General features: G+C 50.1%; 1 protein-coding gene across 1 annotated transcript in view; it reads right to left on the bottom strand.

Annotated features, from left to right (window-relative positions):
* The window catches only part of ATXN10 (ataxin 10), a 167,064-nt gene that overhangs the window by 14,078 nt on the left and 130,753 nt on the right, over positions 1–22,233 (bottom strand). Inside the window, 1 exon segment of the mRNA XM_043562909.1 lies at positions 14,610–14,673. Within this exon segment, the coding sequence (XP_043418844.1) occupies positions 14,610–14,673 (64 nt within the window).

Raw genomic sequence — 22,233 nt, 5'->3', positions numbered from 1 at the left:
TCCCACCCGTGGGTCCTCTTGTCGCCTCCACGCAAGTGGCCTCCGCGCAGAGGCTCAGCCCACAGCTTCCTTCACGTGGTCAACAGGGACTCACCGAGGGGCCGCTGCCGGCCCTCCTTCCTCCAGAGACTCACTCACTCACCCGGTAGGGTTTGTTTGTTTGTTTGTTTAAATCTGTTGGTTCTAGAAAGTGGTACAGAGAGTACAACACGTCCTGCCAGGAGTGACGATCCCAAAGCACGAAAGCCAGGGAGTCACCATCTCACGGTGCTGAACCGGCCGTGGGGCGTCCACGCTCTGCCCAGACCCTTCTCCCTCACTGCTAAATCTGACCGAGGTCATTTTGGGCAAAAATCCTGACTTTAGGGTTCCCTGGAACACGTTCCCTCGATGCCAAACTTCTCTCAAGTGTTTTACAAAATACGCAGTCTGTGTAGCAATGGCATTTAAGTACAGCAACTGTAAAAAGTCATTTAGTAACATCCTCAACACATCCCAAACTGCTCTTTTTACTAAAAGGAATGCAAAAAAAAAAAAAAGAAAAAAGAAAAACTGGCAAATACTTAACTTTGTAACAAAATACAAACATCCAGTTAAATGCTACGACTACTTACTAAGCACAGACCATGCGCCAGGACTGCGTACGTTTCACGTGGGTGGTCAGTGGGGTCCAAACTCGCCAGCTCTTTCGAAGGCAGACCTCACCCTCAGGGCCCGCCGTGCCCACCAAGTGCCCCAGGGCTCACGCGCGATCTGCCAGTGATGTCGCTCGGTAATGCCACTTGGGGACGCAAGGGAGGTGCATTACCGAGCACGAAGAGGATGTGCTGGTGGGACGCCTGCCTGGCTCAGGGGGCAGACCACACAGCTCTCATCTCGGGTCATGGGTCCAAGCCCCACATCGGGCAGAGAGATTACTTGAAAATAAATAAACAGAAGGATCTCCCGGTGACCGGTCGACTTTGCTGAGTATGCTTTCAAAGGAAATGCAGACTGCTCTGTGCAGAGACAGGCTTCTGAAACCCTCCCAGGGGCTGTGTTTGGACACTGTCACGCATGTGGAGTTTAGGCTATTTCAGACTTCTCTTTTCTTTTCTCTCTCTCTCTCTCTCTCTCTCTCTCTCTTCCTTCCTTCCTTCCTCCCTCCCTCCCTCTCCCTTCTTTTTAGAGACAGAACACATGTGTGTGAGTGGAGGAGAGAGGGAGAAAAAGGGAGAGAGAGGGAGAATCATAAGCAGGCTTCACACTCAGCATGGAGCATGACGCGGGGCTCAATGTCACGACCCTGGGATCGTGACCTGAGCCCAAGTCAAGAGCTGAACGCTTAACTGACTGAGCCGCCCAGGCGGCCCTAAGACATTTCTTTATGGTCAAATCTATACGGGAGATAGCAATTTTCTGAAACACAAAGTCAAGAACTAGCAAAGCTCTCTTTATGCTCTTCTCCATATTGTAGAGACGCTGGGGGACAGGTGCAGAACGACCACCATGCACATATAACGTTACAGGAAGTGATTTTGAAAAGCGAGTATCTGGTCCATGCAGACAACACGACGCTCGGCGCTAAAAAAGAAATGAGAAGTCATGGAGCAAACTGGAATGCGGAGCACCAAGTGACAGAAGCCAGTCTGAGAAGGCCACCTACTGTGTGATCCCGGCATCTGCAGGGCACCCCAAACAAGGTGTTAACCACGGAGATCAGAAAAAGATCTGCGTTTGCAGGCAGAGAACAGATGATTCCCCAGGCCTCCACGACTACAATGGGGGATGCACGTCCTTACGCACTTGTCCAAACTCACAGCGCACACGACACCAAGAGCGAATCCTCCTGGGAAGTGCGGACCATGGGTGACAATGACATGTCAGTGGGTGTTCACCACGTGCGGCAAGCGTCCCACCCCGGTGGGGATGGAAATGCGCAGGGAATCTCTGTACTGTCTTCTCCATCTTGCCCGTCAGCCTACCACTGCTCCAAGAAAAACCCAGGAGAAAAGAGAGTAACATTAGGAATGAATCTTTCATGCAGTTTCAGAATTCAAAATACTTTCTCAGGCTGGCAAACTCACCACGACCATGGAAGACCAGTCGGGAGAAATTATTTCGGCCAGGATGTCTAATACGTATCCCCCGAGACGTTCTTTCCCTAAAGTTATACTCCTCAGTGTGAGTCTATATCAGTATATAACAGCACCTGTTCTATTAATCAGCCACAAGTGTGGCGCAGGATCCTTCAGGTTAAGAATCGGTGGCAACAGATATTTGCATGACGTTTTGTTTCGGGTTTCAAACGCATTTTACGTGGTGTTACTTCAAACATTAATAGGAACTATCAGGAAGTAAAATTGCGAAAATGCTGTGTCATCGCAAAGCCAGGTGGCTGAAGTGACGGGCCATCCAAGGAAGCGGCTTCCACGGCCACTCGCACAGTACCTGCGGTGTGACGGCAGCCCTGCCCTGGTCCCTGTGCAGGGTGAGTGTGCGCCAAGGGGGAGGCGGCAGACCACACGGTCCACACCGGGCTTCTCATCACGGGAAAGGGCGGACTCCCATCTCCTAGCTTAGGTGAGAATAAACCCCAAGCATTCTTGCTCTTTTTTTTTTTAATCTTTATTTATTTTTGAGAGACAGAGACAGAGAGAGAGAGAGAGAGAGAGAGAGAGAGAGGAAGGGCCAGAGGGAAAGGGAGACACAGGCTCCGAGGCAGGCTCCAGGCTCCGAGCTGTCGGCACAGAGCCCGACGCGGGGCTCGAACTCACGGACGGCGAGATCGTGACCTGCGCTGAAGTCAGAGGCTTAACGACGGAGTCCCCCAGGCGACCCCAGGCAATCTTGCTCTTAGTGAGTCAACAAGATACAGCAAACCCTGCTGCACTCTGACCTCTGAGATGGGAACGGCTGAGCAAACCAGGCTCAGCGAGACACAGCCTGGGGACAGGCGTGGGCGGCGCGTGCCCCCCGGCGTGTTCTCACCTCTGTCACCTCTGGGCGCCCTCGGGGAGAACCACTTTCTGTGCCTCAGCCTGCGGGACGCAGAGTCTGCGCGCTAACGATGCTCGCCATTTGCAGCCTCTATTTCAGAGACGCGGGAAAACCGCAAGCCCGTGGAGAAGCGACGCAGAGGCCACGGGAGGGAGCGCAACTCGAAGTGTGTGCGTCTCACTGAACAACGGTCTACTTGCCACAACGCCTGAACCAGGAAGCGGTCCACTTTTGTGAAAGCCTCATTCATTACAGGACGCGGACTCCTCCGGCCATCGGCTTCAGGCCCTGGGGAACTGGTTGCTAGGATACCATAAAAGCCACACAAACAGGGCTTCTTTCCCCTTTCACTGTGAATGGTGCCATTTAGGTGCATCCGTGTGTGTGTGTGTGTGTGTGTGTGTCTCTCGAGGGGCTGGTGGCAGCGTGTTACGCTCTTAGCAGCCTGGGAGCGGCACCCGCACATTGTCCGGTCCTCGGCCTGTGCTTGGCTCACGTCACACGGGGCCCCAGGGAGGCCTCCCCTGACCTGCAAAGCTGTGTGTGTACAAACTTGTTTGCTCTGCTCGGGGAGAAACGTTGGGTCTGTACATCTTCAAACGCACTAGGTGAGAGGCAAGACAATCAGCGAGGGGCTTTACAAACCCAAATTAAATCACTGGCCAGCTAAACCAAAAGTTTATCTTTTTCAACTAAAACAGCATTAAGAGTGTTCCTAGTGTTTGGCCGCTCAGGAACAGAACAAATCATCACTGTTTATCAGCTATTTCATGCTGGGGACTCAGAAATACAGAAGTAAATAAAAAATAAATGGCTCTTCCCCTCCAGAAAGAGGAGGGACAGCTTTCCCTCAGAACGATTCCCTAGCCGTTCACTGCACTGAACGTCCGGGTGAACAGCAGAAAGGCACCGTTTTGTGAACACAGCGCCAGCCCAGCACTCCTTTGGCGTGGAAGCGCACGGCTACACCTTTTACGAACCCCACCAACTCTAGCCCCTGTGCCCTCCCGAAGTATTTCAGACACTTCTCTGAACGGCCCCCCTCTGGCTGCTGCGTGGCAGGTCCAGTCGCAAGCCTGGACTCCCCAGGAAGTACAGAGCTGGGGCGCCTGGGTGGCTCAGTCGGTTGAGCGTCGGACTCTTGACTTCGGCTCGGGTCACGACGCCAGGGTGGTGAGACTGAGCCTCACCTCGGGCTCCGCGCGGAGCACGGAGCCTGCTTAAGAGTCCCTCTCTGCACCCCCCCCAAAATGAAAATAAAATAATAAATAAGGACAGAATGGAATAGATTTCCATCGTTTCCCAAGATGTGGCACTTAGAGTCCAGAGTCTCCAAAATGCACATAAGAACGGTAAGGACCCCACGCAGTCCTGCTGGAGACAGGCTTGGGCAGCACGGTTCGTGCGTGTGCGTGCGTGTGCGCGCAGATATGCAGGCACGGACATATCGTCTAGAAGCCTTCCCTCAAGTAACAGCTGTTCAAGACACCACATAAAACTCTGTGCTTTGGAACACACTTTGGTAACGCTCCCTTGGATCCGTGGGGTCCAGCGTGGAGCGTGTCCCGAGGTGTAAACGCACGGGGACACAGATCCCACCCGGGGTAAGTTGTCCTCGAGGGAAGGGGTTACAAATGTGGCTACGTCCGTGCGGTGTGCTCACGGAGACGCGGAGCACAACTGACCCATAAAGACGCACTGGCGCGCTCCGCTTGGTCCCGGGGGTCACGGAAGGATCCCAGAGAGGAAGACACCCGGGTCTAGAGTTCCAGAGGAGGAGGGAGGGGAAACGGGAAGGGGGGGGTCCATCTCCAGGCTCAGGGGTGCATCTTGATCATCCACGGTTGCAACAGAGCGCTGAGCGGGTACCATGTGCTACACGTTCGGCAAGATCAGTCCGAGACTTCGTACCCAGCACAGCTGATTACCCACGTGTCCCGGAGAAAGTACGCCTGAAAGGAACGCCGTGACGGAGCGAAGCGAGCACGCACGGGCAAGTCTAGACCCCTGAATTCGGACGAAGCACGGGCCTTACAGTCAGACACACCTGGGCCTGCACCCTGGCCCTGCCCCTCCCGCGCTGGGCGGATCTGGAGCGGCTGGCGTCAAGGAACCAGCTGCCTGAGCTTTAGCGCTCTCGGCGGGAAATGGAAATAAACGTTCCCAATGGAGCCGGTGGTCTTAGCCCCAGTGAAGGGGCCAGAACAGGACGTGGCACGCGGCAAGAACCCAACAGGTGATTTGAAAAACTTGTGCGTGGCGCAACAGAACACACACATCCGAGGGCACGTCTTGAGGGGTTTCCTCACGTGGATGTGTCCCCATGACTCCACCTACACCGAGATTAAGGACACGCCCGCACCCCATCCCGGAGGGCCCCCGCGTGCCCCTTCCCTAGTGATACCCACCCTCCCACCTGCACACGTGGTAGGAACAGGCCACCATTGATTTATCCCTTCTACTACGGATGAGTCCCGGGATGCTCCCACCTTGGGGTTATTATCAATGGCTCTGCTGTGAAGGCTCTTGCACGCCTGGAAGACACACGCGTGCACTCCCCTCGGGGGAAGGTACCGGGAAGGGCACTGCTGGCTCGCAGGCCGGGTGTGTGCGTTGTGTTAGGAGACACGGCCAGAACGTTTCCAAAGGGGTTACTCCAATCTACATCTTCCCCGGCAAGGTTCGGAGGTTCAGGTTGCTGCTCCGCACCCTTGCCATCACTTCATACTGTCGGCCCTCGCCATTAGCCGTTCCGGTGGGTTTCTCACTGTGGGTTAATTGTGCATTTCCCTGACGACTGATGACATCGAGCTCTTTCCCCAGGTGTGCTGGCCATTCGGATTTCTTCTTTTCTGAAATGCCACGAGTCTCCTGTTCGTTTTGTTTTTAAATATGTACATTTTAAAGTTTATTTTGAGAGAGAGAGAGAGAGAGCGAGAGAGAGAGAGAGTGCATGAGAGCGAGAGAGCACAACTGGGGGATGGGCAGAGAGAGAGACAGAGAATCCCACGCAGGCTCCACACTGTCAGCACAGAGCCCGATGCAGGGCTTGAACCCATAAACCATGAGATCATCCATCACGATCCTGTGGGGATAGGAGTGGGGCCTGTTTTATAAGCAAAGAAGCTTAAGGCCAAAGAAAGTAAACGCAGTGCTTACGAACTAGGAGGGGCGGGGTGCGGGTGTGTGGGACCCAGCGGCTGCCACTCTTGCCCCGGGCCACACCTCCTCGACACGGGTCAGGTCACAGGGGAAAACACAGTTTGTTTAATATTTCTGTAAACTACTTGCTACATTTCTTTTTTAAAATTTTTTTTTCTCGTTTTTTAATTTATTTTTGGGACAGAGAGAGACAGAGCATGAACGGGGGAGGGGCAGAGAGAGAGGGAGACACAGCATCGGAAACAGGCTCCAGGCTCCGAGCCATCAGCCCAGAGCCCGACGCGGGGCTCGAACTCACGGACCGCGAGATCGTGACCTGAGCCGAAGTCGGACGCTCAACTGACTGCGCCACCCAGGCACCCCAACTTGCTACATTTCTGTACGCAAGGAAACTTACAAATAAGGTGTTTCAGTGAGAGAGAGAGAGAGAGAGAGAGAGACAGGCAAAGAGCAAGGAAGGGAAAAAAGAGAGAAAAGAACAGAAAAAAACTCCTGTTTGGATTCTCTATGCCTGTCCCCTCCCCCTCCAATAAAAACAAAACAAAACAAAACAGCCCACATCAAGGACAGCTGATGAAAACACAGATCAAAAAAGAAGAAAAGAAAAACATTTCAAATAAAGCTCAGTGGTTTCTATTTGGAAGCAACAACAACAAAAAAATCCCACTTGCCACAATAAACTGACAAACAAGGAACTGACCCTGCGGTGCTGGGGCTGGAATTTTCCGATGGCCTCGGCTACCGTGTCATTACTGTGGGTGACCCACAAGCGGGCGGGCGAGTGAACAGCTGGGGCCTGGCTGGGCTCGTGCCCCTGGAGCAGCTGTGGAGGGCAGGTCTTCCCAGTGAAGCGCCCCTTTGACATGCTGCCCTCTCCCTGAGACTGGAAATCCCCGCTGGTTTCTAGAATCTACCTCCAAGAAATGGAGCCTCGGGCCTCCGTTTCTAGCCTGGGGGCAGGGGCGGCGGCCCTCGGCCCTAGTCGGCTCTACAGGAGAGCCAGCCTGAAGCTCCTAATCCCAAGGGTGGCCAAGAAAGTGGCAGTCTCCCAGGGTCCCCCGCACTGATCTCCTATGGGGACCGAGGACTGCTCCCCACAGCGTCACGAGGCCTCAGCCCCCATCCCGCAGAGCATGGTTAAGTACATGTGCAGGGGCAGCTGACCCTGAGTGATCAGAGAATGGAGAGATGGTTATCAGCACGATTCCTCGTCTAAACATACCCAAAATATCTACTGATTTTTGACACAAAATACTGAAAGTTCTGTAAAAACTTGGCTGGTGTTAATTAGAAGAGGGGGTTAAACGAAACAAATCTGAAACCGTCGCTGCCGAGCAGACTTGACTTGATTCACGAAGAATCGCAGAACCCACAGGAGCAATTTCTCATGTGTTGCCAACCGCCCCTGTTCCCACCAAATACACACACACACCTCTCGCCAGGCTGCTATTTGTTCAGTGTTGTCCCCACACGTCTATGTGTCTAAGAAGTGTTTACTGGACATTTACTAGGTGCCAGACAGTGGCAGATTGTACCGGGGTGAACAACAGAAAAAAACGGTCCCTGTCCTCACAGCACTTGGCCCAGAGGGCAACTGAGACGTAACCGCACGAGCATGTGGTGACACACTGCGACGCGCAGACACGGCAGGTTACAGGAGGGGTGACCGGACCCGGCCGGGCTCCAGCGACCTTTGGCTGAGGAAGAGACCGCGGGAGCCGAGCACCCAGCACGCGGAAGGCTGGCCCCGGGGAGGGCAGTTCAGGTGAGAGGTCGGTGCGGGTGACTGCCGGCGGTGACCATGAGGCGCAGAGAGCCACAGTAAGAAAGCGTGTGGGGGGCTGGGGGGAGTGCTGCGGCAGGGAGAGCAGCTTCGGATACCAGTGTAGGAGGAGGCAGCGGCGAGATCAGACGGGGCCTCTCAGGCTGTGCTGGGGACTCCGGGTCGTTCCGAGCACGGCGGGCAGTCTTGGGGGTTCTGTGAACAGAGCGTGTTTGGGACAGACGGTGTGGGGGCAGGGAGAGTCCAGAGGCAGAGAGGAAGGATCCTGTTTTGTTTTGCGAGGTCTCACGGGATGGGTGGGGGGGTCCGTGTTTCCCTGACACCCCGAGGGAAGGAGGGGAACAGGAGTCAGGAAGCCACCGCCGACCCAGGCTGGGGTGAGGAGAGAGTGAACGGGACGGTACCATTGGAAAAGGAGGAAGTGGACGGCCTTGGGACGTGCTCCAGAGAGAGAATCGGGAAGATGCGGTGACACGTTAGTGGCAGGAGACCGAAAAAGAATCAGCATCGCAAGGGGCTCCCGGATCTCTGGCCTGAAACCATTCCCCCAATTACCGAGGAAGGGGGGGCAGCTACGGAGCTATTAACAGTTCAACTGTGGACGTGCTGGGTTTGGAATATCGGGAAGACATACAAGCAGATGAGAGAGCTCTGTCTACAGACTGAGTCTGGGAGCCACGGGTGAACAGGTATTTGAAACCCTGAGAATACCCAGAATGCAACTCTGTCTCCCCATCCCCACGGTGACCGGACTGGCCCAAGCCACCATCCCCTCTTGCCTGGAAGACCGGCCGCCACAGCCTCCCTACAGGATTCGCTGTCACTCCGTGGGCCCGGAGAGTGTCTGGCATGTGAAGAACGTTCACTACACACGAAATGAATAACGGAAGAAACGGGTGGGACTCCGTAGGGAGAAGAGGCAGGGTGAGGCGAGCACCCCCGGGTTCTGGAATGTCCAGCAGGGCTCCAGCAGGGCTCCAACAGGCAAACGCTGCACAGAAGAGGAAGCAACAAAGGAGCCAGAGAAGAAGGATCCAGAAAGACCTGAGGAAAACCTACAGAAGGTACTATCGCGAGGGCCAAGAAAGAGGCAGTATGTTACAGGCGAGGGATTAATTCTGCCGAACTGAGTTTTAAAATGGTAAGAACAACAGAGCACCACTGGTTCTGGCACACGGTAATGGCTGGCGACAGTAAGCAAATGATGAGGCTTAGGAGCCCACTCACCGATCTACACTCCCTTTTGAAGAGCCACTGGATTTCTTAAAATTAAGACACAAACTCTCAAGCACAAAAAGAATGTCAGACGCTGAAAAGCAGACAGAAAAGAAGTAACAGGGCACTGGCTTACGGCTGGGTAAGGGGCTCTAGCACCTACCTCAGCAAACCCAAGAAAGCTGGTCCTGAACGGCAGGGAAACACTATGCCCTGCAGAATCCCTCACAGCTCAGATGTTGGTGACCACATGGATCTCTTCAGAAGGTAAAGGTGGAAATTAAAATAGAAGGCCTGTTTGCACATTTAACACGTACCTGTACCCCTAGACCCCCTTTCTCTATCTCAACACAAGACTGGAAGATTCATTAGCTCAACAACAAGGATAAGACAGAGACGCTCTGGCACGGAGGGCACCAGATAGAGTGGAGGGCGCAGACACCATGCGGGAGATGGTGGGATTAGGTGACCGTACATACGCATTGAAATTAAAATGTAGAGATCCTGCAGCTTTCCCAATAAAATGGTGGCATCAGGCATACACTTTCAAACAAACTCAACTAGTTCCCCATCAATGGCCCCACTGTAAAGGAAATTCTAAAAAGACCTCAGGCAGAAGGAAGACGATCCCAGCTGGACAAACAAGAGATACAAGGAGTGAAGGGCAGGGAAAGTAGTAAATATGTGGATAGGTCTAAGTGAACACTGACGTTACGGGTTTGAAAACAGAATTAAAGTGTATAACAGCAGCAGCAGCGTGTAAATTGGGGGTGCCAAAATGGTCCTGTACAATCTGGGAAGGGGGTTAGGGGTGCCTGTTGTAATTTTCCCAGGAAACTATTAACAGAAGAGAAAAAAAGAACAGAGAGCATTTAAATGAGAAAACGATAAAAACTGAATGATACAAAATAATCCAAAAGAAAGCAAGAAAGAGAGAAAAAGAAAATAAAATAGGAAGGACAGAGAGGCTTCAATACAAATAGGTCAGCATTTACATTATATTAAATATAAATGGGCTAAATGCAGCAGCTGAAAGACAGAGACTGTCAAACTAGATTAAGGGGAAAAAAACCCCAACTACATGCTGTTCACAAGAAGCACCTCTGATACAGACAGGTTGAAAATAAAAGAGTTGAAAATGTTACACCATGTAAATAGCAACCAAAAGCAAGTCAGAGGAGCTATATTAATATCAGGTAACAAATAATTTTAGAGATAAAGGGGTTCAATTTATAATGACAACAGGAACATTTCTCAAGGCCTGTCATACACCTTTACCTAATAACACTGCCTCAAAACATACAAAGGAAAAATTTGTGTAACTAAGTGAAGAAATAAGACAAATCTATAATCACAGAAGGGTATTTTAAGACTCTATGTAGCTGATAAACCAAAGGAGACAAAAATATCAGTAAAAATATAAAATTTTCACAAACTTCACCTGATACACATGGATAAAATGCTGCTTCCCACTACTGGAGAATAAATGTTCTTTTCAAGCACACATAGAACAGCTGCAAAAAAGTACCATATACTGGGTCATAAAGGCAGTCTCAATAAATTTCACGGGACAGAAAAGTATGTGCTCTTTGATCACAACACATTTATGCTAGAAATCAAGCTCCAAAAGAGAACTAGAAATTTTCAATTTGTTTGGAAATTAAGAAATGCATTTCTAAATAATCCAGGAGTCAAAAAAGAAACCATGACAGAACTTAGGAAACACTTTAAATGTATGGTAACAAAAATAACATACACCCAAATCCATGCAATGGAGCTATAAAAATACATACAAAAGGATAAAAGCTTAAAATTAAGAATCCTAAATAAATGGACAGATATGCCATACTCATGGACTGGAAGATCCATCCAGTATTGTTTAGATGTCAATTCTCACCAAATGGACTTTAGTCAATGCAACTTCAATGAAGAACTCAATGTGCGGATTTAAATTTTTGTTGGTTAAATTGGTTTGGTTTTTTTTTTTTTGGTGGATTTCATGTGTGTATGTACATGTAGGTGTACATAAACACGTAAGCACACGTGTAGAATTTGACAAGCTGGTTCTTGTATGTAAACTTTTATGTAAAATACAAGTGACCAAAAATAGCCATAACACTTTTTAAAAAGAAGAGACCAGTTGAAGATTTGACTCAACTAATATCAAGACATGTTAGAAAGTGACACTTAAAGAGTAAGGACGACAAAGAGATCAATGGAAAAGAAAACAGAGTCCAAATACAGACCCACACATATTTGGATACTCGTGATAAAGAGGGCACTACAGCTAACAACGCATGTTCTTTTCAGGAACTTGGGCTCGGACAATTGTGTGTCCATATGGAAAAATATAGAAATAGACCGCTAACTCACACTATACACAAAAATCAAGTCTAAGTGAATTACAGACCTAAACAGAGAAGGTAAAACTATCAAGTGTTCAGAAGATAACACAGATTATCATCCTGACCTCAGGGTTGGAAAATATTTCTTTAACAAGATACACACCAAAGAACTAACCATAAAGGGAAAGTGATAAATTTGATTAACTGTTAATACCTCCTGTTAATTAAAATAAACTAGAAAGAGAATGACAAGATAAGTCACACAACGGGAGAAAGAAAACATTAGTAACCACGTAGTTGATTAAGAAACTTCTACTTAGAACATAAAAAGATCTATTACAAATAAATTATAAAGGAAAAACCCAATGAGAAAATAGTCAAAAGGTTTGCTCAAGCATGTTTTATGTCCCCTGACACACGCGCGCGCGCGCGCGCACACACACACATGAAATCCAAATGGCAAGTAAACATGTTAGAGGATGCTCAGCCTTGTTAGTCATGCAGGCAACAGTAAACGAGATCTGTAGTCTTAACTACAGTGGCATGAGAAGAGGGAGGAGTGAAGGTGGTTTGTAAGAGAATAAATCTTCATGTCGTGATAAATAGACTCATCAGAACCCAATATACACATCAAGAAACAGCAACAGAGCAGGTTACTTAGGTGTACGAAGCAGCTAGTAAAACAAAGGGCGAAGAGTGAGTTTAAAGTGTGGACAGTGAGTAAGAGGCCTCACTCAGTACCTTTTGGCACTAAAAAAAAAAAAGGTGTATTGTTTTGATGAACAGAAAATAGAAGAAAGGAAAACACCTAAAATGGGTGGGGAAGAGTCAATGGGAGGTAAGGAGGCGAAGCCAGGGAAATTAGAGAATTCTCCGGAGCACCTACTTCTGAGTCAGAGCAGAGGAGCAGCACAGAAGGGCAGCGGTGTGGTTTTATTCCATAATCCGTATCATGGCCCTTTTGCGCTGGTTCAAGTGTATGGCTCCCGTCTAAAACTTGAGCCCCTAGGCTCTAATGCCTCTTCGTTTCTGACCATTCAACCATCAATTTCCCTTCTGCCCTGATATCTTACTATGTAGTATCTCCTATCTTATGCATATTTTATAGGCCTTTGCAATCTGGCCGGCTTTGAGAAATAAAACTCCAAAGAATGAATGACTATGCGTCATACTGAACTACGTGGGATTTTAACTCATCTTGACAATTTAAAGAACATTCTGGGATCTTGCAATTCTTCATTAATTATCATTGTAAAGACACCAGTTATCTATACAGATTATCCACATACACTTTTTTCAATTTCGAATGCTGAATAATTTCTCCGCCACACGAACAGGTTACTGTGGTTTCCCTATATGAGTTCTGTCCCCGCCCTGTGACTCCTAAGGAGGAAGCACAGCAAAATGGCTGGGGATCGGGCACACACCAAGCTGGCACTCTGGGTCTGGCCCGCAGGACGAGGCTCTGAGACTCCCTTGCCGTGTTTCCTCATCCACAACACGGGGGTGGCGACGACGACAGCGTGTGCTCCGTGGCGCTGCCGGGATTAAATAAGGTAACGGGCGTACGCGCACAGCGAGGAGTCCGTGAGTGTTTCTGGAAGGAAGGAGTGAGTGAACGGAGGAGCCGCCCAGGAGGCTGCCAGAGAGACCCTGCAAGCGTGGAACCGCAGGCGGGCCGTCTGCAGAGCCACGACACGCTGTGCGCAAGGGCCGGGCCGTCCCCTGCTCTCGGTCAGAGCCGAGACCAGTGTCAGAACGTCTTCTTCACCAGGAGGCCGGTTTAGGGAGCAGAATGCTGTGGGTGAATGTCTTGTTTCGTGATCCATCCTCTTTGTCCTCAGGAAGCGCACCGCCTGTCCCTGCACCTGAGTGACCTTTCACTGCCTTCCTGTGACCCCCAGCTCTCTTTCCTCCCTTCTTTTCTGGGGCTAGAAGACTTCCAGACTGTGGGGGCAGAGCCTGTAGTGGCTGATTATAATGCGATGCAGCGAACCAACTTTGTTTTGCCCCAAGGACGAGTCTTCCGAGGCTTCTGTCTTTTCCTGACTCAGCTTATACACTGTTGTGCTCTTTAAAATCGGAGAGTTTCTTCTGTTGCTAATCAGACAAACGACAGCGTCGTCAGCACCGGGATGAGCAGTCCTCCCTCCACCTACTTTCAATACGCGATTCTTATCAACTCCTTTTGTCTTCTTGACAGAAGCCACAGTGAGGGGCGCTGTTCCCACGCCCCCCCCCCACCCCCATCCCCTGAGCCCCAGGCCGGGCTCCTCACTGTCCCTCAGAGGGTTACGCCCTCAACGTCCTTCCTCGCCAGCCCTGCCCCCAGCAGGCACCCAGGGCGCAAGGGCACGCAGTGGCCAGGGCGAGGGACTGGATGGAGGAGTCCAGCTCTCGCCAGGGAAGTCTCAAACTTACACGGAAATGCCGCTCAAACCTCACCAGGCTCAACCTGGTTTCCGGATGTGGTTTCCTCACGGTATCAGAGCGGCTTCCTGGCGTCACTCCTCGGTGAAGTGGACGAAGTAACGGGGTTCCCCGAAGAACCCTACAAGTAGGGTGGTCAACCAAGGGCAAGACCCGGGCTCCCCCCCACCCCCGCTTCGGTAACAGAGGGTCACAGGCCAGAACACGTCAAAGACAGGTAGGTGGTGCCACTAAAGTGTTTCTCCCTATTCCTGGGGCCGCAGCTTCTCTGTCACGAAACCGTTGCTAAAACGGTTCCTCTCAAAGGACTGGATACTTAGAATCTCTAGAGCAAAAGTTAAAAAAAGCACGATTCTTCACATTTACTCCGAGGAACACACACTTTGGAAAGGTGACGTCGGCGGCAGGAGGCACACAGGGACCCCGGGTGGGCGGTCTTCCCCCCCAGAGTTTAAAGCATTCGTGAGTACAGGGCTGCTTTAGAAGGTCCCACTCACCTTGAACACCAGCTCACTGCGCTGCACAGACGGCAGGAGGGCTGGTCCGGCGTCCCGACTCTGAGAAAGTGGCTTAGTTCTTAGGAACAAGCACACAAGAAAGCCAGCCGGCCACAGGGCCAGGGAACACCGGGAAAGGGAGTCACACAGAGGGCCCTGACTGTGAACGGATGCTCACGGGTTCACGTGCAAGGATACAGGGGTTGCTGTCATCGATGCTGCAGCTGTCCAGGATCAAGGGGATGCCATCCAGCTCATTCACCTGCAGAGAAAGGAAAAGGCACATTTATACACCGAAAAAGGCCTGGGTCAGGGTGAGAGATCACAGGCGGTCTGTCTCTCCTGCTGGTCTCCTCACTCACTGCGGTAACGTAACAGCACACTGTTGTATTTAAGCCTGCCACCCCGGTCACAGCGGACGACGAAACTCGACCTCCAACATCGAGGCAGGCAGACACAGCAGGTGTAGACGTTAGTGACCTGCCTGCCCTAATGGAGTCAGACGATGAGACGTTAGTTAACAGAAGACCCTCCTCCTGTCTCTGCTTACAGCCCAGCCTCCTGCACCCGCCACCACCCCGACCTCCGACCACGCAGCCCCACACCTATCCCCACCACCTCTGGCCTTGTGGGGCGGGGCGCTCGTGGTCTTCCTGATCCTGGTGAAAGCTGAACTACGCTGTACGTACACTGTGTCCTCTTCACACAGACTGTGGAGTTATGACATCACTCCTGCTTTTACGACACAGTGTTACTTTAGGTTTTGTGTGTTATTTGGTAGGATTTGGTAGGGTATTTTGGGGGACGGACGGAGAACGCTCAAAACATTTTCCACTTAATTAAGGGTGACTGTTTCTTTGCTTTCTGCCGTTTCGGCTGATGGGGCTTCATGCGAACAAGCAACTTCTGGAGAGCAGGGGAGACCGGTATCTCAAACACGTACACCGACCCAGAAATCTTTAAAAGCAGACATGAACAGAAAGGGATACACCATTTTTCTCTTCACCCTTCCTTAAAAATGCGGGGGCAACTGGAAAGCCATATAAAAAAGGATAAAATGGATCTCTCCCCAGCAATGTTCACCAGGGTAAGCTCCAAACGAATCTGAGTTTAACAGTCAGTCCTAGTAAGTGGACAGTTTTTCTACACCAGGAGTAGGAAAGGCTTCCCAGACTATGACTTAAAATCCAGAAGCAACTGGGAAAAGAGGTTTTTAAAATTTGCCTGCAGTTCTTTAAAAAGCAAATTAAGGGGCAGCGCCTGGGTGGCTCGGTCAGTCGAACGTCCAATTCTTAATTTCAGCTCACATCATGGTCTCGTGGTTCGTGGGTTCAGGTCCTGTATTGGGCTCTACACTGTGAGGAGCCTGCTTGGGATTCTCTCTCTCTGCTCCTCCCCTGCTCACGCTCTCCCTCTCCCTCTCTCTCTCAAATAAGTAAACATTAAAAAAAAAAAAAGGCAAATAAAAGCTAGGAAAGTTATTTGTGAAATATTACAGGCAAAAGGTTAATATTTTAATATACAAAGAACTTGTAAAAACTGAGAAAAGATCAGCAATCCAACAGAAAAAGAATGGATCAAATGCATGAACAGAAACGGCACAGAAACAAAGAAATGCAGCTGGACCACGGAGACATCAGAAGATGTTCTGGGGCGCCTGGGTGGCGCAGTCGGTTGAGCGTCCGACTTCAGCCAGGTCGCGATCTCGCGGTCCGTGAGTTCGAGCCCCGCGTCGGGCTCTGGGCCGATGGCTCGGAGCCTGGAGCCTGTTTCCGATTCTGTGTCTCCCTCTCTCTGCCCCTCCCCCGTTCATGCTCTGTCTCTCTCTGTCCCAAAAATAAAATAAAAACGTTGAAAAAAAAAATTAAAAAAAAAAAAAAGATGTTCAACCTTGCAAACTGTTACCACGCGGAGACACCACCTCTCGCCCGTCAGAGCGGCAAGCGAGCGAGTCTGACAACCCACGCAGGCGACGGGGAAACAGGCGTCCTCGCACACTGCTGGAGCGAGCGCTAGATGGCACGACGCCCGTGGACGGGCTGCACCAGGGGAAGCACCTACTCGCTGATCCAGCCCTCCCAGTCCTAGGGCAGCACCTCCGACTGCACTGTCCCACGGAGGCTCTGCCTGCACAAGGTTACTCACTGCAGCACGGTTTTAGGAGATACAATTCACACACGATAACGCGCACCTTTTAAAGGATAGAGTCCCGTGGATTTCTTTTTTTTTCAAATTTTAGACAGAGAGAGAAGGGGAGAGTGGCGTAGGGAGAGAGAGAGAGAATCTCAAGCACGAGCGTGGAGCCCGACACGGTGTCTGATGCCACGACCCCGGGATCAGGACCTGAGCCGAAACCAAGAGTTGGACGCTCGACCGACGGAGCCAGCCAGTGGGTTTTAGTTTTATTCACAAAGTTGTACAACCATCACCTCTACCCAATTTGAGAACATTTTTATTATCCCAGGGAAGAAACTCCATACCCATCGGTCATTCCTCATGTCTCCTCCGTCCAGCCCTCAGCAATCTCTGATCTTTCTGTCTACGGATTTGCCTATTCTGGACATAGCGTACAAATGGAATCTTTCGATGTGTGGCCTTTTCTTTCAGTTAGCATGATGCTTTCAAGGTTCATCCAGCACCGCGTTCCTTTTTGTGGTTAAATAATATTCCACTGTCTGGAGAGACCATGTTTTATTTATCTGTTCATCTGTAGACGGGCATCTGAGTCATTACGGTTTTGGGTATTGTGACCGTGCTGTGAGCATCCGTGTACATGTTTTCGAGGGGATATTTATGTTCAGTTCTCCTGGCTGCGTACCCCGAGAGAGGAACTGCTTGGTCCTGGTAACATCAGGAGGAACTGCTGGGGTGCTTTTCAGAGTGCTGTGCCGTTTTCTAGTCCACCAGCAACGTATGAGCGTTCCAACTGCTCCACGTTCTTACTGGTGCTTGTCGGTGTCTGTCTTTTATTTTAACCATCCTGTGGGTGTGAAGTGACGTGTCACTGCGGTTTTGATTCGCATTTCTCTGACAATTAGGGATGTTGCATACAGTGCAACTTATGAAAACAAAGATCCTGGAAGCAACTCAGGTGTTCTCCGATACGGGCCAGCTGAGCGAACGATAGCACGGACACAAAACACTTCCGTGTAGCTGTGAAAATGAGTGAAGAAGGCCCAATGCACTACCTGGAGGGATCACCAGGATACAGCGGTAAGTGAAAAAAGCAAGCCGCAGACAGGCTTATACGTGAACCTTCCGTGTAATAAAGGAGGAGAAATATACAAACTTTCTTACAGTTCCCAAAAGACACAAGAAAGGGTTAAATAAAAAACTAATAATGGCTGTCCACAGGGCATGAGGAGAGAATGAGACAGAAGCAGCAGGAAAGGGAGGCAGATGTCTGTGAATGCACCTGGTCATACAATTATGACTTTATATATATGACTCCTATATATATTTTATGTAATTCTCTACAATTAAAATTATAACGGATGTTAACTACACTTATTGTGTTGATAACTTCACAACACACAAATACTGAGTCATTATGTTATGTCCTATGAGCACAGTACGTTACGTCAATTACATCTTAGCAGAAAAATTGTATTTACGAAGTTATAAAAATAGGAAACAGAAACACATTAATCCGATGGCATGTAAAACAAAGAAAAATTACCACAAAATTAAAACAGTATTTGACTTTACACCCCTAGCGAGACGTATCCGAAGCTCAGAGAGAACTGCACAGAAATCTTAGAACAGCATTCAGCTGTCTCTGCTTCCTATTGGTATCGTTCTTCTGAACCATTATGTACTTATTTTTTTTAATGTGTATTTATTTTTGAGAGAGAGAGAGAGAGAGAGAGAGAGAGAGAGAGAAAATGAACGGATGGGGGAGGGGCAGAGAGGGAGACACAGAATCTGAAGCAGCCTCCAGGCTCCAAGCCATCAGCACAGAGCCCAACATAGGGCTTGAACTCACGAACTGTGAAATCATGACCTGAGCAGAAGGCGGACGCTTAACCAACAGAGCCACCCACGTGCCTCTACATTTAGTTTAAAGCAAATGGGTCATTCGTGCTATTAAGGAACTAAGATTTTCAGCATAAAAAAGGATTAAATCCAGAAAATAATTTTACACTTAAATTAGAAATATTAGCAAGATTTCGTGATATATTTTTCAATTTCCAAAAAGTATTTATTTCCTAGCTGTTCACTGAAAAGGCCTAGACGTGAAGAGAAGCATCCCTCCCAGGATCGGATGAACTATAGATCCTCCCTGACTTCCGACGGGGTTATGTCGCGATGAACCCATCGCTACCACGCCCTGCCTACCGAGCGCCACTGCTTAGCCCCGCTGACCCGAATCATGTTCAAGCACTTGCAAGAGCCTACGGATGGACAAAATCATCTACCGCAACGCCTATTTGGTGATGAAGTGTGAAGTATCTCTCATGTAATTTGCTGCACAGGAAGGGAGAAACTGAAAGGCTGAGGAGTATGCAACGGGTGTCGGCGTAACCGTCGGCGTAACCGTTGCCGCTGACCCTCGTGATCGCGAGGCTGACCGGGAGCCGTGGCCGCTGCCTGGCGTCGCGAGAGAGGGGCGTACCGTGCATTGCTAGCCCGAGAAAAGATCCACACTCAAAACTCCAAGCACAGTTTCTACCGAACGCGTTCTCACTTCCATACCATTATAAGGTTGGCGATCGTAAGCTGAGCCACCGTCAAGTTGGGGACCATCTGTAAATACATGTCCTGGTGAAAAATGGCAGGTCTCCACCTGCTTGTGATGCACAGACCTGCTGAAGAGCACTGTGACCAGCTGTCCTTGGTTTCCCCAAGGCGGACAGGAAGAGAATAAATCTAATTTCTGCAATTTTTTCTAGGTGCCGGAAACAGGGTAGGAAATGTCCTATTTAATAGGCATCTGGCACACACTAGGCAATGATAAATACATCCACGATTTCCGCATTCCGGCAGAATGCCAGGGTAACCTGTACTGGCTCCATTTTCCTGACAAAGGAAGTGGGGCTCATGGGTTAAATATCGTCCCCAGGGTCACTTCACTAAAGAGTGCTATTCAAAGTCTAGAGGCCACCGTCAGTCAGTGAAAACAGACAGTGAGAGGGGAAAGTCAGAAAGGGCGCTAACAGTTCAACAGGGTTACGCTGTGTCTCCTGAATCTTGTAATAAAATCTAGGTTTGAAGCATCTATGTCTTTTTAAATTTTTGATTTTTTTTTCTAGTAATTCATTTGTATTACATTTTATAAACATATTGGTCCAGGATGGCTTGGGGGAAAGATAACCCGTTCTTCGGCACAGAGAGTTTGGGAGGTTAGGACACTAGAGAGGGCTGGACCGGGAAGGGATCACGGGTTTGAGAAGCGCAGAAGGAAATTTTATGGCCAAGCTGGTAGCGGCCCCACCTGAGACCGAATTCAAAGCTTCCCGAGGCAACCCTTGCACCGAACGTCTCCTCCCACAGCCCACGGCACACCCGCCAGCGGGACCGGGGTGCTGACTGTGACGTCTTCAAAGGGGAGGGAGAGCTACCGTCAATGCCTCTGCCCTGGGGTGAAGACGAGGGGTCCAGAAAGGAGCAAGAGCCTGGCGACGGGCACAGCAAGGAAGCAGCTGACCCTCACCGGCCCTCTGCAAGGACGTGATCTAATCCTCCTGGAACATACGTCAGCCTGGTGTCGGATGCTATCACACAGGGCTCACAGGGAAGGCCTCCTTGCAGAAGTGACACGTGGCCGGGGAGGCGAATGAACTGGCACTGAATGGACAAAGGGGGGGGGGGGTGCGCTGTGGAGAAGGCTTTGCAGGGACAAGAGCATGTGCAAAAGCTAGGAGATCAGAAGGAACACGGAGCGTTCCAGGAGCTGGATGTGCAGCACAGCCCTGGGATTAAGAGTGAGGACTGTGGTTCCCAAAGCCTGGTTCTGCAGCAGTGCTGAGCTGTGTGACTTTGGACAAGTCCTTTAACCTCGGACACTTGCCATTCTCGCCCATAAAACGGAATGACGGGGCTCACTTCCAAGGGCAGCTGTGAGAACGGAATCGATGGCTTCAGCCAACGCTCGGTGACGGGCAGCGGGACTGGCGGCAGCAGCTGTTAGTCCTACTGCCAGCAGGAAGTTCAGGTGCTTGGAGTGAGGAGAGAAGCCCCTGAAGGGCTGAGGGAGAAGCTTCAGGATAACTTCACCCAGCCGAGTTTACGACCCCACTCTGTATTGGCAAAACAGTACCTTTATTTAAAAAAAAAAAAAAAAAAATTTTTTTTTTTTTTTGGTGAGGAATAAAAAACTATTCAGGATCTATTATTTGATGCGAAAAAAAAAATCTCATTTGCTTGGGGGGATAAAGTAGAATTCTCAGATACGCAAAATGGGCAAAATTTCCTGTGAAGGACACGAAATCACGTGCTAACAATGGAAACGTGAGCAGCATTAAGGGTGAATTACAGAGCCCTCGAAGATCACAGTTACGGGGGAGTCGTGACTGAATCGAGGGCGTGCTTTCCTAGCTGAGTATTTCGCATTCACACCGCTCCATTACGAAATGATACAAGATCACTTTTTATAGAGATACACGAAACGTGTAGCACATAAATGACAGGGACGACAGTGGCACTGTGACAAATGCATCATCGTTCACTTCAGGAGCAGCGACTGACGACACCTCTGTGCTACGACCAAGCTCAAGTTTACTGCCGCAGCTACGAGTGTGGAGCTCTGTCTGGGGCAGGGGAGAACAATTAGGAAATTAACAAGTTTTCTTCTGTTCACACTTCATAAAACAAGGAAGCTGTTTGTTTTCTTACCTAACATGTTGGGAATTGATTCTATACCCATAACAAATGAGTCACAAGCTGTAGTTCATATGAAGGAGCCAAGCTCAGTCAACACTTTCACAAGGTAACACATTTCAACAAGACAGCGAGTCTGGCTTAAACAAACGAACATTTAGCCCCTGGAAATAAAGTGTAAACAGAAGGACAACTAATTGATTTGCTAACTGTTCCTCCCACCTGGGCCAATCGGCTCGGAGAGCGTTCTATGCACAGTGCACACGCCCAGCCCTGCTCTGTATGCTCCCTTGGGGGAACCTACTGGATTGACAGAGAACACAGCCTCAACTACCCGGCTGCTGTCACGTCAAACGGTAAATACAAAAATCCAAGAACCCGAAGAAAGCAAGGGCACGGTACCAGCACAGCACCTTATCTCCTACCTGAATACACAGTGAGGCGAGCCTGACTGACCTGACACGTGGCAAAAATGTGTTTGCCACACAGCTCCTCAAAGCAAACACATACACAAATAAAGAGATCATCAGAGGCCTCGTTCCAAAGCCGATCAACGACGAGCGTGGGCGCGGCAATGCTCACACAAGGTCCCCGTCCGGATGAAGCCATCCTCAGACATGCCGACAACCAACTCAAAGGGCCTGGAGCCCAAAGGCAATGCTGGATGAAACGGACCGTCCGGTCAGAGATGTGGACGCGCCCACCCACCCACGGGCAGGACTCAGGTGTCATCCCAACCACCTGGAAGGACGGGGGACACTCTGGAGACAGACAGAACTACATGAGAATCCCGGCTCAGGGATCCTGTCAGCCGTGGAACCTTGAGGAGCTCCCTGAACGTCAGGAAGTCTAGATTTTATGTGACGAGGGGGTCACGCCCATGTCACGGGGTCACGGTGAAGATCCACGAGGAAGCATTCGGCATGGCCCCCCGCACGCAATCAGGACGTGAGAAATGGCAACACGCTTGTGATACTGTTTTCACTTGCTCTGAGACTCTGGA

This window comes from Prionailurus bengalensis, chromosome B4 (assembly GCF_016509475.1).
Source record: "Prionailurus bengalensis isolate Pbe53 chromosome B4, Fcat_Pben_1.1_paternal_pri, whole genome shotgun sequence".
Classification (NCBI taxonomy): domain Eukaryota; kingdom Metazoa; phylum Chordata; class Mammalia; order Carnivora; family Felidae; genus Prionailurus; species Prionailurus bengalensis.
The sequence above is the reverse complement of the archived record's forward strand: the minus strand, read 5'-3'. Positions and strand labels throughout refer to the sequence as shown.